The following is a 14,321-nucleotide window of genomic DNA, read 5'->3' on the forward strand; positions in this document are numbered from 1 at the left end:
ATGAAATGTTTGGCAGTTGATTTATCCAGTCTCCAGCCTCTCTCCGAGCCTGGCATCGGGGGGTGGGACCAAAGCTCCCGCCCTCTGGTCACAGGGTTGGTTCCCCAGCACGCAGCTCCCAGCCTGAGCTGGACGGGGGCTGCCCAGAGTCACCTCCTGGGCATAAACTCATCTGTGCTCGGAAGGGGCTCATGAGCCACAAGATTGCAAGGGTTTTAGGAGCTCAGCGCCAGCAACAAAAACAAAGTCCAAGGATCCATGTCCTTCTGGGTCACAATCTCACATTGACCTTTTAGTTAGGAAGTGGTCCCTCCCCCGCCCCTTTTTTGGGAGGGACTTCGTGCTTTTACTGATACTTATTTTTTTTAAAAGTCTGGTATATGATGAAGTGGTATTTTATTTATTCTGTCCATTAATAACTGATATTTGAAAATATTTTAATATTAATGGAACATAATCTAAGAGAAGTTCAATTTTTTTACATTTCAATATCAGGCTATTAATAAGAGATAATAAAAGTAATTATGGTCAAAATTATTATATCAAAACTTACAATAAATGCTTGGTATTAGCCCACATACAATTTAGTTTTTGGTGTAAAGTTCTTTGCAAAAAAGAACCACTTGATTTACTTCACTAATGGGAATATGTCTTAATGCTGGGATGGCCTCTTCTTGGTATTTCTTCTGCTGTGGATCTTAGCATAGTTATCTGTGATTGTGTGAATGGAGTTGAGCGGAGAGGTACTCATCACGTTCATTCCAAATAAAAGTACATAACCGGTTACTATAGTAATGAGGAGGTAGATGGCAGTGCAACTGCCCAATATTTTTGAGGCCAATAGGTTAAGCCTAAGGAGTTTAGTCAAGATTCAGGAATAAGATTTCACACAAGATATAGTATGAAGCCAACTTGGGAGCTTAAGAAAGGAACAAAACCGTGAATCGCTCTTTCTGGCAATGGTGACAGTGAATTTTCTACCATTTTCCCTGTGACTTTAGATAATCTTTGCTGGCCTGGGGGGCATGAGGGCGGGGCCAGCCAGGACACTCCTCTTGTCACCGTGGAAGGCCCCCCCATCTTTTTTTTTTTTACTATTCTTCGGGAGACTTGTATAAGATTATTTGTTATTTCTTCCTTAAATTTGGGAGAGTTCCCTGGTGGAAACTTCTGGGCCTTTTTTTCTATATGGGAAGGTCATAAGTTATGATTCTGTTTACTTTGTAGTTCTGGAGCTCTTCAGATTTTCTGTTTCTTCTTGTAATTCGGTGGATTGTGTTTTTCTAGGATATTTCCACTTAATATAAAGTTTCAAGTTTGTAATATAATGTTGTTCTTAATGTGCTTTTATTATCTTTTAGTGTCTGCAGGTCTATAGGATTTGTGTCTTCCCACCCCTCTTTCCTGACCAGCCTCATCAGGAGTTACCAATTATTAGTCTCTCAAAGAACCACATGTTCTCCAGGCCACCCAAAGCCACTGGCTTTTGAGGAAGTCCCTGAGATGGCTGCTTTACTTGTAGATCACCCTTCATCCTAAGGTGCAGCCCTTTGGGCACCCAGCCTGGGCATGAAGCTTTCAGTGGGCCCTCAAGGCCGTTTTGTTGTCTCCACCTTACAAAAAAACCCAAAACAACCCAAACAAACAAAAACCAGAAGTACCATCCAACCTCTCAGCTGCCTCTTGACTCCGCAGAAACCCCCAGGACAAAGGGACCCCAATATGGCAGGCTCATTTCTCTAGATACCCATTGTCTTCTGGCACTCAGCCCAGTAACTTCTCCCAGCATCAATTACCCAGTCTTCAGAGCTTTTGGTGCGTTTTTAAAATACTTCATCCAACTTTTCTAATTCTTCATTGCAGAATAATTATTTTATCAAACCCAGTCCGTTGTTATAAGTATTGTTCTTCTCCACCTGTATTAAATTTTAAGGCAGTTATATGTGTTCATAAAGATTCTGTTTTTAATGGATCCGCAGTTTTTAGTAGAAGAAATCTAACAAAAACATTAATTTGAGTAAATATGTAAATGGATTGTTTCTTGTGAGGACTTTTAACTGTACTTGGGTGTTGAAGATTATGGATGATCGCAGATGACAAGATGAAAGCTATGAATGAGGGAGAGAAGGGGGAGAGCACATCATTCATTCATTCATTCATTCATTCAACAAACACTGTTGAGCACCTGCTGTTTGCCCCAAGCTGTGCTTGTCATGGAGAAGGATAGAGGTTTTTGAAGAAAGACCCTATCAGCTAGTGGCCTACCCTTCCTCCCCTCTTTGACCTTACATGTTTGTTGTGTATTTGTGTAGACGTACACTTTATATTATTTGGACCATTTGGTCAGAGCCCTGCAGAAGATGTCCCTCTACGAGCTCACCATCCCAGTCCTGCAGTTGGGTGTAGTAATTGCAGCATCTGTGGTAGAAAGCAAGAGCCTCAAGGATCTCTACCACCTGCGGTCAGTATGACTGTTTTATATTCAGGGAAACTGGGGAACATTTCGGTGGCTAAAGGGAAAAATTTCCCCAAAGCAATATAAAAACAAACAGCATTTCCAAATACTGATTCTGTGGTTGACTATTTCTATAAATAATAGTCCCTGTGATTTGTAAAACCAAATAAATCAATATACTGAACATAAAAATAGTAATTTTATTTTAAAATTTCGACCTGGCCCTTAAGAGAAGATCATTGTTCTACGGAAATATACGCTGAAGTATTAGAATGAAGGGCCACTGTGTCTGTGGCCTGCTCTCAGATCATCCAGAAAAAAACCATAGGGGGATGGCGGGGGTGGGGAGGCAAAACGATAAAGCTGATACGGCGAAGTGCTCGTGCTGAAGCGGTCTGGGCGAGGGATGCACAGTAACTCTTTGTAGTGTTTGTGCCGCTTTTATGTAAGCTTGAAATCCTCTCAAAACAAAACTGTTTCACATCAGAATCAAAGCAGGCCTTGTCTGCTTTGCACTCGTCACGGTGGCCACAGCCCTGCGCACGGTACCTTATTCTTCCCTCTGAAGGTCGCCCTGCGACGGTATGTGTGGAGTAAGATGTGTGGGTGAGAATTAAAATTCTTGGTACCTGAAGTTTGGTAGAGGCACCGACCGGTGTCATTTTGCTTAGGTCTAAAAATTACTGAAAACATCACTAAATTATACATTCCTCTTTCGTTCACCAATTGTTTTGAGGCCAACTGAGCCCAGTGCAGCCTGACTGTGATCCACCAGGTCCCGTGTGACCGTGTTCTTTCTCCCTATCGCCCCTTCCCCTAGACTTGCCCTTGCTTGTTTGGATTTGAAATTGCGAGAAGCAGCTGCCTACCATGAAGAGGTGGTCGGGCAGACATACATCTATGAGCTGGAGCAGGCAAGGTGTGGCCCTTCCCCACCGCTGTTCCACACCCCGTGGGCGGGACCCCAGCTCACCTGTAACCAAGGAAGGATTTGGCCAACGCGATACTGCTTCCGGCTCTGTCCCCTCCAACCCCAGGCCCCATCCTGCATCACAGCCAGACTGGGGGGCGGGAGGACGCTCAGCCTGGGGCTGCTGTGCCGGAGGTTGGGTTATCTTTGTAAACAGGTGAGTGATCGGTGGCTTCTTATAGCTATTTTAATTTGCATTCCTTGATTACTAATGACATTGGACATTTTCAGGTATTTCTTGGCCATTGTATTTCTTCTTTGGCATATCACCTGTGTTACTCACATTAGCTGCAGAAAAGAAATTGCCTTGAGAAAGGAGAAGAATAAGGAACCGCTCTTGGAAGACAGTGTGCCAACTCTGGCTGAACCCATAACTGCAGTGGACCCAGCAGAAATGAAGCCCCTCGTGGCCAAGGACAAGGTACCCTCACTCTGCAGGCAGCACCTTGTTCCTAGCCCAGCGGGGCAGCGCCGAGGCCAACCTCGGGCTGCTAGCCGGGACGTGTCTTCACCGTGAGCTGTGTCCAGACCCTCGTGCCGGGTTCCCTGGGACACCCGGGGGCTGGTCGGGTGTGCCCTGGATGTCTCTGGGCAAGTTGGAGCTACAGATCACCTCAGAGCATGCCCGCCAGAGGCACTGGGCAGGATTCAGAGAAGACCTTGGGCAGGGTGGTCGAGGCCTGGCAGCTAAAGAGTGGCCAGGAAGTCTGACCACTAACCAGCTCCCCTTCCACACAGTGGGCTCACTTTGTGTGGGCTCGCCCATCAAGGAAAGTAGCCATCCCAGCCACCACGCTCCGAACGCCTGTCACCACGGGCATTCCACCCTTGGGACTCCATTTGGGAGCCCCCAACGTCAACCATTTGGGAGACGTGGTAGGAACATGCCAGGCCCCCACGTGTCTTGCCGAATTCAGGGGCTCAGTGACACCTCCCGTGCTGGTCCAGGTGCCGCCTGGTACCGGAGAGTGGGGTCACAGAGCATGGGGCATGGGCGGGAGCAGCGGCAGCAAGGACCAGCTCCGATGCCCCCGGGGGCGAGCTGGTGGGGGAGGAGAGATGGCTGTCCCAGGAGACCGCTCGCTACCGAGGCAGGGGCCCGGCCTGGTGGGAAACCACGGACGGTGGGCAGCTTCCCGCCAGCCATGGCGCAGACCTGCCTGCCCTGCCTTCCAGCTCCTGAAGATAAACGGAGAGACCGGGAGGGGCCTGGAAGGGACATCCTTCCCCCAGCTGTGGACCCTCAAAGCAGAAGTGCTGCTGGACATGGACCTGTACCAGCCTGCGAGGCTGCTGCTGTCGGAGGCCTACCTGGCCTTCCAGGTGAGGGGCTGCGGGGCCCGGGGGGCGCCTGCACCGCCGGAATCAGCCCCGCCCGCCTGCGCACCACAGCAGCTCTCTGGGACTCGGGCTGTCTGCTTGGAAGCTGGCTTGCCGCTCCCCATTCTGGAACGTCCATCCTGGACTTGGATCTAAGTCTCTGCCCTTCTCCTGTTTCTCTGGTTGTCGTTCATTCTTTGTGGAGAGTTTGCTAAAGTCCCTGCTTCCTATGGTTGCCGCGGGTCTGATTCCACGGATGGCAGTGTTCCCGGCGCTGCGTTTCCTGATGTTGCGTGCAGAGGCTGAGAGCCTGGAGGGCCTGGGGCTAGGCCCCCGGCCCATGAGTTTTGTCCTTACTCCTCAGGTGTGGGCCCTGCAGGTATCTGTGGTCTCTCGGGGTTTTCTGAGCCCCCTCACAAAGGCTTGCATTCCAGTCTGGCTGTTCAGATCTTAGCTCCTTAGCCCCCCTGCTACTCCCGTCTGCTCAGCTTCTTGAACCTGCTCTGCCCTTGAGCACAGATCTTTGGGCCCTCCTGGTGCCCCCGTGATTGGCCCTTCTAGTGCCAGCACCTGGAGGCTCCAAAGCCCCAGCTGTCTCCTCCCGAGCCGGGCTGTTGCTTTTCTCCGGGGCTCTGCCCTCCGTGAGGATGGATGCCTGTGTGTGCATCCCTCCCCATAGAGATGGTGGCCCTCCGGCACCTGCGGACAGGTGGTTCTATCTGCATCCAGCTCGGAGAACTGCATTCACGGGGGATGGGGGGGCAGGCAAGGCAAAACTAAAGGACCAGACAGGCTGTCCCTGGTTTTGAAGGACTCGAGAGAGAGAGAGAAGTCCCTAATAAAAGCACAAAACTTCAAGGCCATGGGAGATTCAGGCAGTGGGCAGGGTGCTCAGGCCAACACAGATAGCTGTGTGCAGGCCGGACTGCAAAGGGGTGAGGCCGGGGGCAAGAGAGGGAGCACCCAGGGTGGGACTGAGAGGCTGGCAACAGCCTCTTCTGAGACCAGTGGGTCAAGGAGCCAGGTGTCAGCTCCTGGGGAGTGTCCATCCCCAGAGGGTGGAAGGGGTACCTTCGCTCCTCCAGACACCACACTGCCCCTCCCAAGCCTTCTCTCACGTGTCCCACATGCGCGGATGGTGCTCTGCCCACGGGCCTTTCCCTTCTGGCCGTCCGCTGCCCTCAACCACCCACACCATGGCCACGTTTCTGTGGGGCCATGGTGGTCAGAGCCTGGTGATGTCTCCTTGGGGCGTCTGCAGGCACCAGCCCCTGCTTCCGTCCACTGCAGCCCGCAGTCTGCGTCTTCGCTGTGGCTCCCCCCCACCCACCGCCGGCCAGTATGTCCACCGCCTGCGTCTACCTCCTCTCCTCGCCTCCAGCCTGTATTTGCCTTCTGCGGCCTTGGCTGTTGGACCACAGGCCCCAGGCCCACCAGGCCCCCTCCTCAGTCTCTTCGGGCTGCATGCTCAGTGCTCTGTCTGGAGCCAGCCGCCTTGGACTCCTGCTCTTCCTGCCTGAGCACCCCGCGTCCTCCTTCCCCGGGTGCGGTTCAGAGGCCAACATCACCCCCACCCCATGCCCAGGCCACCTGCAACTGTGTGCGATGGATGGGGGATGAGATGGCCCCGGCGGGCTAGGGTGCAAAAGTCCGTTCGCCCCCCCCCCCCGCTGCCCTCGGCCAGCATCTGGACGGCGGCTCCCGGGAGGGCACTGGGGACTGCCGCTAAGGGGAGGGGTCAGGAACCCTGGAAGTGGGTTTTCGCACATGCACAGGCCAGAAGCCTACCCAGCCCCATGCCCTGAGGGCAAATATGGGGCGTCCTTCAGAGGTGAGGGGCAGCCCAGTGGACACTGTGTGGGAAGGCCTGGTGCCCCGAGCTGCTCTCACGCTGTCTCTCCCCCCGCACCCCATCTTCTCTCCGCACATATACATATTTTAGGAGCTCAATGACCCTTGTGCGGAAGCAAGATGTCTGCACCTTCTTGCACAACTGGCAAACAAGGAGAGAAACTACGGACAAGCGAAGAAGATGGTGGAGCAGGCCCAGCACCTGGGAGGGGGCGAGGAGTTCTGGTACAGCTCAGCCCTGACTCTGGCAGACACGCTCCTGGCCATGGGAAGCGACGGCAGCGAAGTGGTGGTAGGGCCCCCCTGGCGCTCTCCGAGGGGGGCGTGTGGCCGGGTCTCTGTGTCTGGGAGCCACATACAGACGTCAGCGCCCTGTCCTCCTCAGGCCTTCCAGTTGTTTCAAAGACTCATCGATACCTTCAGGGTCCTGCAGAAGGAAAGACCTAACCGAGTGCCCATCTTGGAATTTATGGTCACAGACCTAGAAGCCAGGTAGTCCTTTGTAGGAAAAACTTAATTCACATGAAAGCCAGGGTTGACTTTTTCTTTATGAGGTTTTCCAAACCTGTGTGCAGCACGTGGCCCCTGGGGGAGGGGGCCCGGGGAGGTCGCCAGAGCCTGACCTTCGGCCTTCCCGCTCCTGGGGGCAGTGTCTCTTCCTTTCCAGTGTGCCTTTTTCTTGGGACAGGGATGCAGGTGGCTTGTTTGGTTCCTAAATTCTCAGGGGACGCCTCTGAGCTCCCCCCAGGTGTTCGTGGACACCTGTGAGGTGAGGGGCAGGCAGACCCCCCGCGGGGATCTGGCTGCCGGGTCTTCTCCGTCCCCCGTGACAGTGTGGAACTCGGTGCCATGAGCAGATGCCTCCCTGGGGTCTGTCGGGCTCTGTCCTCACCTCTGCGCCGGCTGCTTCCCGAGCCTGTCGCCTGTCTGGGCACAGAGCTTTGAAGAGTGGCAATGGCCTTCTGTGCTTATTGATCGTTCAGATTTTTGGCTTCTCTTTGAGCTATCTTTCTGGGAATTTGTATTCTTCTGGAAAATTGTTTCCTCTGGGATTTGGGTCGTGTTGGTATGTGTTTCTGGATCTTGTCCTGTAACGTCACAGAGTCTTTGTCCCCCGCCCCGCGCCCGTGCCCCGCTCTTCTCCTAAATCAGGGCTGCGCGTCACCATTTCATTGACCCGAACAAAGAAGCAGCCGAGGCTTGTCGTCTTCGTTTTCCGCGTTGTGTTTGTTCAGTTCTGGGTCCTGTATCCGAGAGGGGCTGTTCCTGGCTGCCCACATGCACGGGTTCCCGCTCCTATTCAGGGTTCCCGGGACTCCAGCCGGCGGCACCCGCGCGTCGGACGTGGGTTTCCGTGTGGGTTCCTGCCCCTGAGGCACAGGAGGGCGGTGCTGCGGCTGGCGGGGGAGGATGCCACTTTCCAGCTTGACTGTCTTGTGATGGAAGCATGTGGCCTGTGTGGTTTCTGGCCTGCGGGAAGGGCGCTCAGCGTCACGGTGACGCTGCCCGGGCTGCAGTCAACACATGGGACGGTCCACGCCCCCCGCAGATGTGTGCGCCTCCGCATCCGGGCCGTTCAGGGACTACTTGACTGTGAATGCTTGTTTCTGCTGACCGAACTGGATGATCACTTGATGGAGATTGAGAAAAAGTTGACCACCTGGGGCTACAGAGAGAATTGTGTGGACATAAAACTAGAGCGCGCAAAGATAAAGAGGTGAGCAGCCCTGCTGGGGGGGCCCTCCTGGGGGGGGCTGAGGGGCTGGCGCTCTGAGCACAGTCCGGGACCGTCCCTATGCCCCCACCCTCCTGCCCCTTGTCCTGACCCATGCCCAGCTCTCCTCCTGGGTCAAGCCCCCCTTGGGTCCCATTGTCCTCCAGCAGAACCTCCTCCTGGCCCTGTGGCCACCTGCACCTCCCTCCAGGACAGCAGCACAGGGGGTGTCCGCGCTCTCGTCCGGCCCCCTCAGTGTCCTACCTGTTGCGTCTCTGCAGACACACGGACATACGCCTCCCAGCGCCCGCCCCCCCAACACCCACAGCGTTCACATGTTGGTCACACTTGGGCAGACACAGGTCACACCCACATGTGCACATTGCCGGTGACCACTCACAGATGCTCACTCACAGCCATACACACGTGAACCCCACATGCCCCTGCACCTGCTCACACCCGCACCGGCCTGAGGAGGAGCCCGGGAGCTGCCCTCCAGCGGGCCTCTGTCAGCCTCCCTCATGCGACCTCTCAAAGTCCCCACTGTCATCGAGGGTAGAGACTGGCCCAGAGGCAGAGGAACGAGGCCAGGCCTCAGTAAACGGCCTCCCTCTCCCACCTCCCCTCCATCCATCCAGCCCTGGGCCGCCCCGTGCTTGGGCTACATGCAGGCATTTCGAAGCACGACAACCAAATGTTGTTTAGAAGGTATTAAAAAAGCCTTGATGAGGGAAAAACCACCTGGACACTTGTGGAATGTAACTCTGATCCTATTATTACAGAACCAATATATGGTCATTGTAGAACTTTAAAAAATGCAGAAACCACAAGTAGGAAAACAAGGCAGTTAAATCAGCACAACTAATATCGTGGTGTTGGTTCACTGGATCTGTTAGGCATAGATTTAATTTTACAGAAATAGTGTAGAGTGCACACTTACTTTGTGCTGAGATACAGTGACAATATCTTTACATATAGAACAACTAATCATAAAATTTAAAGCACTAATAAAAATACAATATAATTATTTAAAAATTATATACTGTGCATTTTGTTAATACTGATGGTATAATGCTTGAAATTTTTTTTCTAAATTCCACTCTTCCATCTTATAAAGATTATGTGCCCAAAATGAGAAAAATGAAGAGCAAAAAGCCGCGTATCACTTGGAGGCGTACGACTTGGTCCAAAGAGCTGTGGCCGAGGCGGAGGAGCTGTTCCTCAGGGTGCAGGGCTTACTGTCCTTGCAGGAGGTGAGTGTGTGTCCTGGGTCCCTCCCTGCAGCCCAGAGCTCCCCCTCGGCACACACAGATACACCCTGCACTTGCGCTAAACAGGCTGCCCGCTTTCAGTTTGGCTGAGGTTTGCCCTCCCTTCCGAAGTAACCAAGAAGTGGACAAAAATGTGAAACAGACACACACTAGATGTCCACATGAGCACCGTCATCCCTGAACAGAGGCGGCCCTGCCCCTGTCCACACTCACTGCAGAAGCAGGGGGCCCAAGGGGGTCAGGAAGGTGTCAGTCTCCCACTCAGGCTTGGAGTGGCACCTGCTCCCGCCAGCCAGACTGGACAACCTCGTGACCCCAGAGCACTGCACAGAGCAGACAGAAGGTCTTGTCTCAGTCAGGGATAATCCGCCTTGGATGAGCCCTGCCCTGGATCTGCCTGAAAAGTCGTAGAAGACCGAAGAGGACCACCGTGTTTGCAGATGGTGGTCCCAGAGCAAAGGCAAAAGCAGGACCACAAGTGTCCATCTGCCAAAAACGGAAGACGCACAATGTCTGGCAACCAGTGCAAAATTACCATGACAAAATCCCAATCAAAAATGGCATGCAAAATTACCATGCCAAAAAGCAGGGAAGATATACCTCATAACATGCAGAACAATCCATCAAGACCAACCGAGAACTGGCACGGATATCACAATGCAAAGACAAGGGTGTTAAAAGTTACTACTGACCAGTTTGTGTGTGTGTGTGTGTGTGTACATATATATAAACTAAGACCACAAGGCAATTAAAGTAGAAATCAAAAAGCAACATAAAACATAGAATAGTTAAGTCCATAGAGACAGAAAGCTGATCAGTGGTTGTAGGGGAGGGGGCTGGGGAGGGGCATAAGACATGGCTGTTGAGTGGGGAGGGGGTTCCCTTTTGGAATGACAAAACATTTTGGAAGTAGATAAGGATGATGTTGCACAAGGTTGTGAATGCGCTAAGTACCACTGAATTGTACACTTTAAAATGGTTATTTTATGTCATATGAATTTTACCTCAATTAAAAAAAAATACCAGAAAGTTATGGGTGAAATACCCAAATATTTGGAAAGTAAATAGCATCCATTAACGATGAGCCAGAGAACAAATCAAAAGGGAAAGTATTTCTGAACTGAAGGGGGGAAAAACACATGTCAGAATTTTTAAGATGTCTCTAATTGCAATGCTTAAGGGAAAATTTGTAGCACTATATAACTGTATGACAAAAGAAAAAAGATCCCAAACTAATGACCTTAGCCTTCACTGTAAGAAAGTAGAGGAAGAGCAAACTCTAAATAAGAAGAAAGGAAATTGAAGATCAGAGCAGAAATCAGTGAAATAGGAAACATAAAAATAAAAGATAAAATCAACAAAACCACAAGTTGTTATTTGAGATAAATAAGTTCATACATTTCTGTCCAGACTGATCAGGAAAAAAAGAGAGGACATAAATGATCAATATCTGAAATAAGAGATGTAACATCACCATTGATCCTATACATATTAAAAGGATAATAAGGGAATATTCTGAACAACTTTATGATGATATAGAACAATTCCTTGAAAGACACAAACAACCAAAACTCATAAAAAAAAAAAAATAGATCACCTGAATAGCCCTCCATCTGTTAAAGAAATGGAATTTGTAGTTAAAAGTCTTTCCACAAAGAAAACATCAGAGCCAGGTAGCTTTACTGGTGAATCCTAGCAAACATTTAAGGAAAGCATAATACACAAAGTCTTTTAGAAAATTGAGAAGGAAGGAACACATCCCCACTCTGTAAGGCTAGTATGACCCTGATACCAAAACAAAAACTACAGATCATTATTATTCATGAACACAGATGTAGAAGTTCTAAACAAAATTTTAGCAAATTAAATCCAATAATGTGTAAAAAGGATAACACATCAATGCCAAGTTAGAGTTATCCTGGGATTGTTTAACATTCAAAAATCAATCAATTTGGCTCACCATATTTTTTTTTTAAATTAAAAAACCATATGATCACCTCAGTTGACAAAACCCAACGCTCATTCCTGATTGAAAAAAAAAAAAGACTCCTGGCAAACTATTAATAGAAGGAAAGCTCCTCCAGCTGATAGACTGCATCCATGAAAACACTAGGGCTCACGTCACACTTAGTGGGAAAAGCAAAGCCCTCTTGCTACCTTCATTCAGAATTATACTTGAGTTGTAGCCAATTCAATAGGTAAGAGAAAGAAATTAAAAATGCCCAGTCTAGAAAAGAATAAGTAAAACTGTCTTTGTTTACAGATGGCAGGATTATCTGTATAGAAAATCTCAGCAGGGGTGCCTGGGTGGCTCAGTCGGTTGAGCATCTGACTCTTGATTTCAGCTCAGGTCCTGATCTCAGGGTCATGAGATTGAGCCCCAAGTTGGGCTCCATGCTGGGTGAGGAGCCTACTTAAGATTCTCTCTCCCTCTCCCACTGCCCCTTCTCCACCTGCTTGCTCTCTCTTAAAAAAAAAAAAGAAGAAAGAATCTCATGCAATCTACAAAAATGATAATAAATGTACTAGGACTAACAAGTGATTGCAGTAATGCTTCAGGACGCAAGAACAATATGCAAATATTAATTTTATATTTCTATATACTCTCAACGATTGATCAGATATTAAAAATTCAGAAACAAAACCATTGGACAGCATAAAAATGAAATTTGACAAAAGTGAAAACTTACCCCTGAGAACTAGAAAACATCACTGAGAGAAACTGAAGAAGACTTAAATAGATGGAGAGATACACAATGTTCATGGACCAGAAGACTTGCTATTACTAAGATCTCAATAAATTTTCTGCAATCCTGACCAAGAAGCTGCAGGCTTTTTATAAAAATTGAAAAAAAATATTCTAAATTTCATTTGGAATTGCAAAAGATGTAACATAGCAAACACAACTTTAAAAAAGAAAAACTGAGTTGGAGATCTAACACTACCTGATTCTAAGACTTATTATAAAGTGACAGGAATCAAAGCAGTGTGGTTTTAGTGTAAAAGTAAGACAAGCAGATCAATGGAACATAACAGAGAATCCAAAAATAGATACACAGACAGACAGAAGATTGCTTTTCAACAAACAGCAAAGGCAATTCAGTGAAGAAAGGCTACTCCATACAACAGTAGGTGCTGGAGCACTTGGAAATCCCCATGCAAAAGACAGACTTCAGTTCATACCTCACAGCAGACACAAGATTCAACCCCAAGAGGACCATAGATCTGAAGGCAAGAGCTGAAACTATAAGGCTTCTAGAGGAAAACATCTTTGGGACCTTGGGTTCAGTAAAGATTCCTTACATACGGCAACAAAAGCAAGATCCATGAGAGAACTGATAAATTAGAGCCTGCTCTTCAAAAGACGGTATTCAGGGAGTGAAAAGACAAGGCACAAACTGGGAGAAAATATTTGCAAACCATATGACTGACAAGGTCTTGTATCCAGAATATAAAACCCTCGTAAAACTTATAATAAGAAACAACCCCAGGGGCGCCTGGGTGGCTCAGATGGTTAAGCGTCTGCCTTCGGCTCAGGTCATGATCCCAGGGTCCTGGGATCGAGTCCCACATCGGGCTCCCTGCTCGGCAGGAAGCCTGCTTCTCGCTCTCCCACTCCCCCTGCTTGTGTTCCTGCTCTCACTCTCTCTCTCTCTGTCAAATAAATAAATAAAATCTTTAAAAAAAAAAAAAAAAGAAACAACCCCATAAAAAGTGGGCAAAGAGTTGAGCAGACATTTTTCCAAAGAAAATATGTGGATGGTAAATAATTACATGAGGGGAAGATGAACCCACAAGTGAGTCAGGGAAACCATCAGAGCTATTAAAATGGCTGCAGTTTAAAAGACAGCATAGCAAATGTTAGCACGGACCACAGCTTGGCAGTTAAACATGGGCCACCAGAGGAACCAGCATCCCATGCCTAGGAATTAATTTACCTGAGAAAGGTGAAAGCCCACGTCCACACAGAAGCTCTCGCACACGTGTTCACGACCGTTGTATTTGCAGTAGCCCCGAGTGTGAGTGGATACTCGCGCTGGGGCCCACCTGTACGACAGGTGCTCCTCATCAGTGGAAAGGTGTGAGTGCAAGCAGCAACGTGGATGGGTTGGAAATAAATACGGGAGTGGAATCAGCCGGAGAGAGCACATGCTGTGTGAATACAGTGGTACAAACTCTAGAACTTGCAAACCAGCTTGTGGTGCTGGAGTGTGGCCCCTTGCTGCCTGGGAGGGAGGACCCGGTTAGAAAGGGGCGTGACGCACCAGTCAGAATGGCTAAAATTAACAAGTCAGGAAACAACAAATGTTGGCAAGGATGTGGAGAAAGGGGAACCCTCCTACACTGTTGGTGGGAATGCAAGCTGGTGCAGCCACTCTGGAGAACAGTATGGAGGTTCCTCAAAAAGTTGAAAATAGAGCTACCATACGATCCAGCAATTGCACTACTGGGTATTTACCCCAAAGATACACATGTAGGGATCTGAAGGGGCACCTGCACCCCAATGTTTATAGCAGCAATGTCCACAATAGCCAACCTATGGAAACAGCCAAGATGTCCGTCAACAGATGAATGGATAAAGAAGATGTGGTGTATATATACAATGGAATATTATGCAGCCATCAAAAAATGAAATCATGCCATTTACAACAACGTGGATGGAACTAGAGGGTATTACGCTAAGTGAAATAAGTCAATCAGGGCGCGTGGGTGGCTCAGATGGTTAAGCGTCTGCCTTCG

At 49.3% G+C, this 14,321-nt stretch overlaps 1 protein-coding gene and 1 pseudogene across 1 annotated transcript in view; one reads left to right on the top strand and one right to left on the bottom strand.

The window, feature by feature from the left end:
• The window catches only part of CFAP46 (cilia and flagella associated protein 46), a 123,995-nt gene that overhangs the window by 87,530 nt on the left and 22,144 nt on the right, over positions 1-14,321 (top strand). The window contains exons 33-40 of the mRNA XM_081822985.1: positions 2,313-2,461; positions 3,276-3,374; positions 3,714-3,846; positions 4,602-4,748; positions 6,688-6,888; positions 6,982-7,088; positions 8,146-8,313; positions 9,428-9,563. Of these exons, the coding sequence (XP_081679111.1) occupies positions 2,313-2,461; positions 3,276-3,374; positions 3,714-3,846; positions 4,602-4,748; positions 6,688-6,888; positions 6,982-7,088; positions 8,146-8,313; positions 9,428-9,563 (1,140 nt within the window). The remainder of the gene's footprint in view (positions 1-2,312; positions 2,462-3,275; positions 3,375-3,713; positions 3,847-4,601; positions 4,749-6,687; positions 6,889-6,981; positions 7,089-8,145; positions 8,314-9,427; positions 9,564-14,321) is intronic.
• On the bottom strand, positions 585-984 carry LOC102729264 (phosphatidylinositol N-acetylglucosaminyltransferase subunit P pseudogene; annotated as a pseudogene).

Source organism: Leptonychotes weddellii, chromosome 6, assembly GCF_054177405.1.
Source record: "Leptonychotes weddellii isolate Sample4059 chromosome 6, ASM5417740v2, whole genome shotgun sequence".
NCBI lineage: Eukaryota > Metazoa > Chordata > Mammalia > Carnivora > Phocidae > Leptonychotes > Leptonychotes weddellii.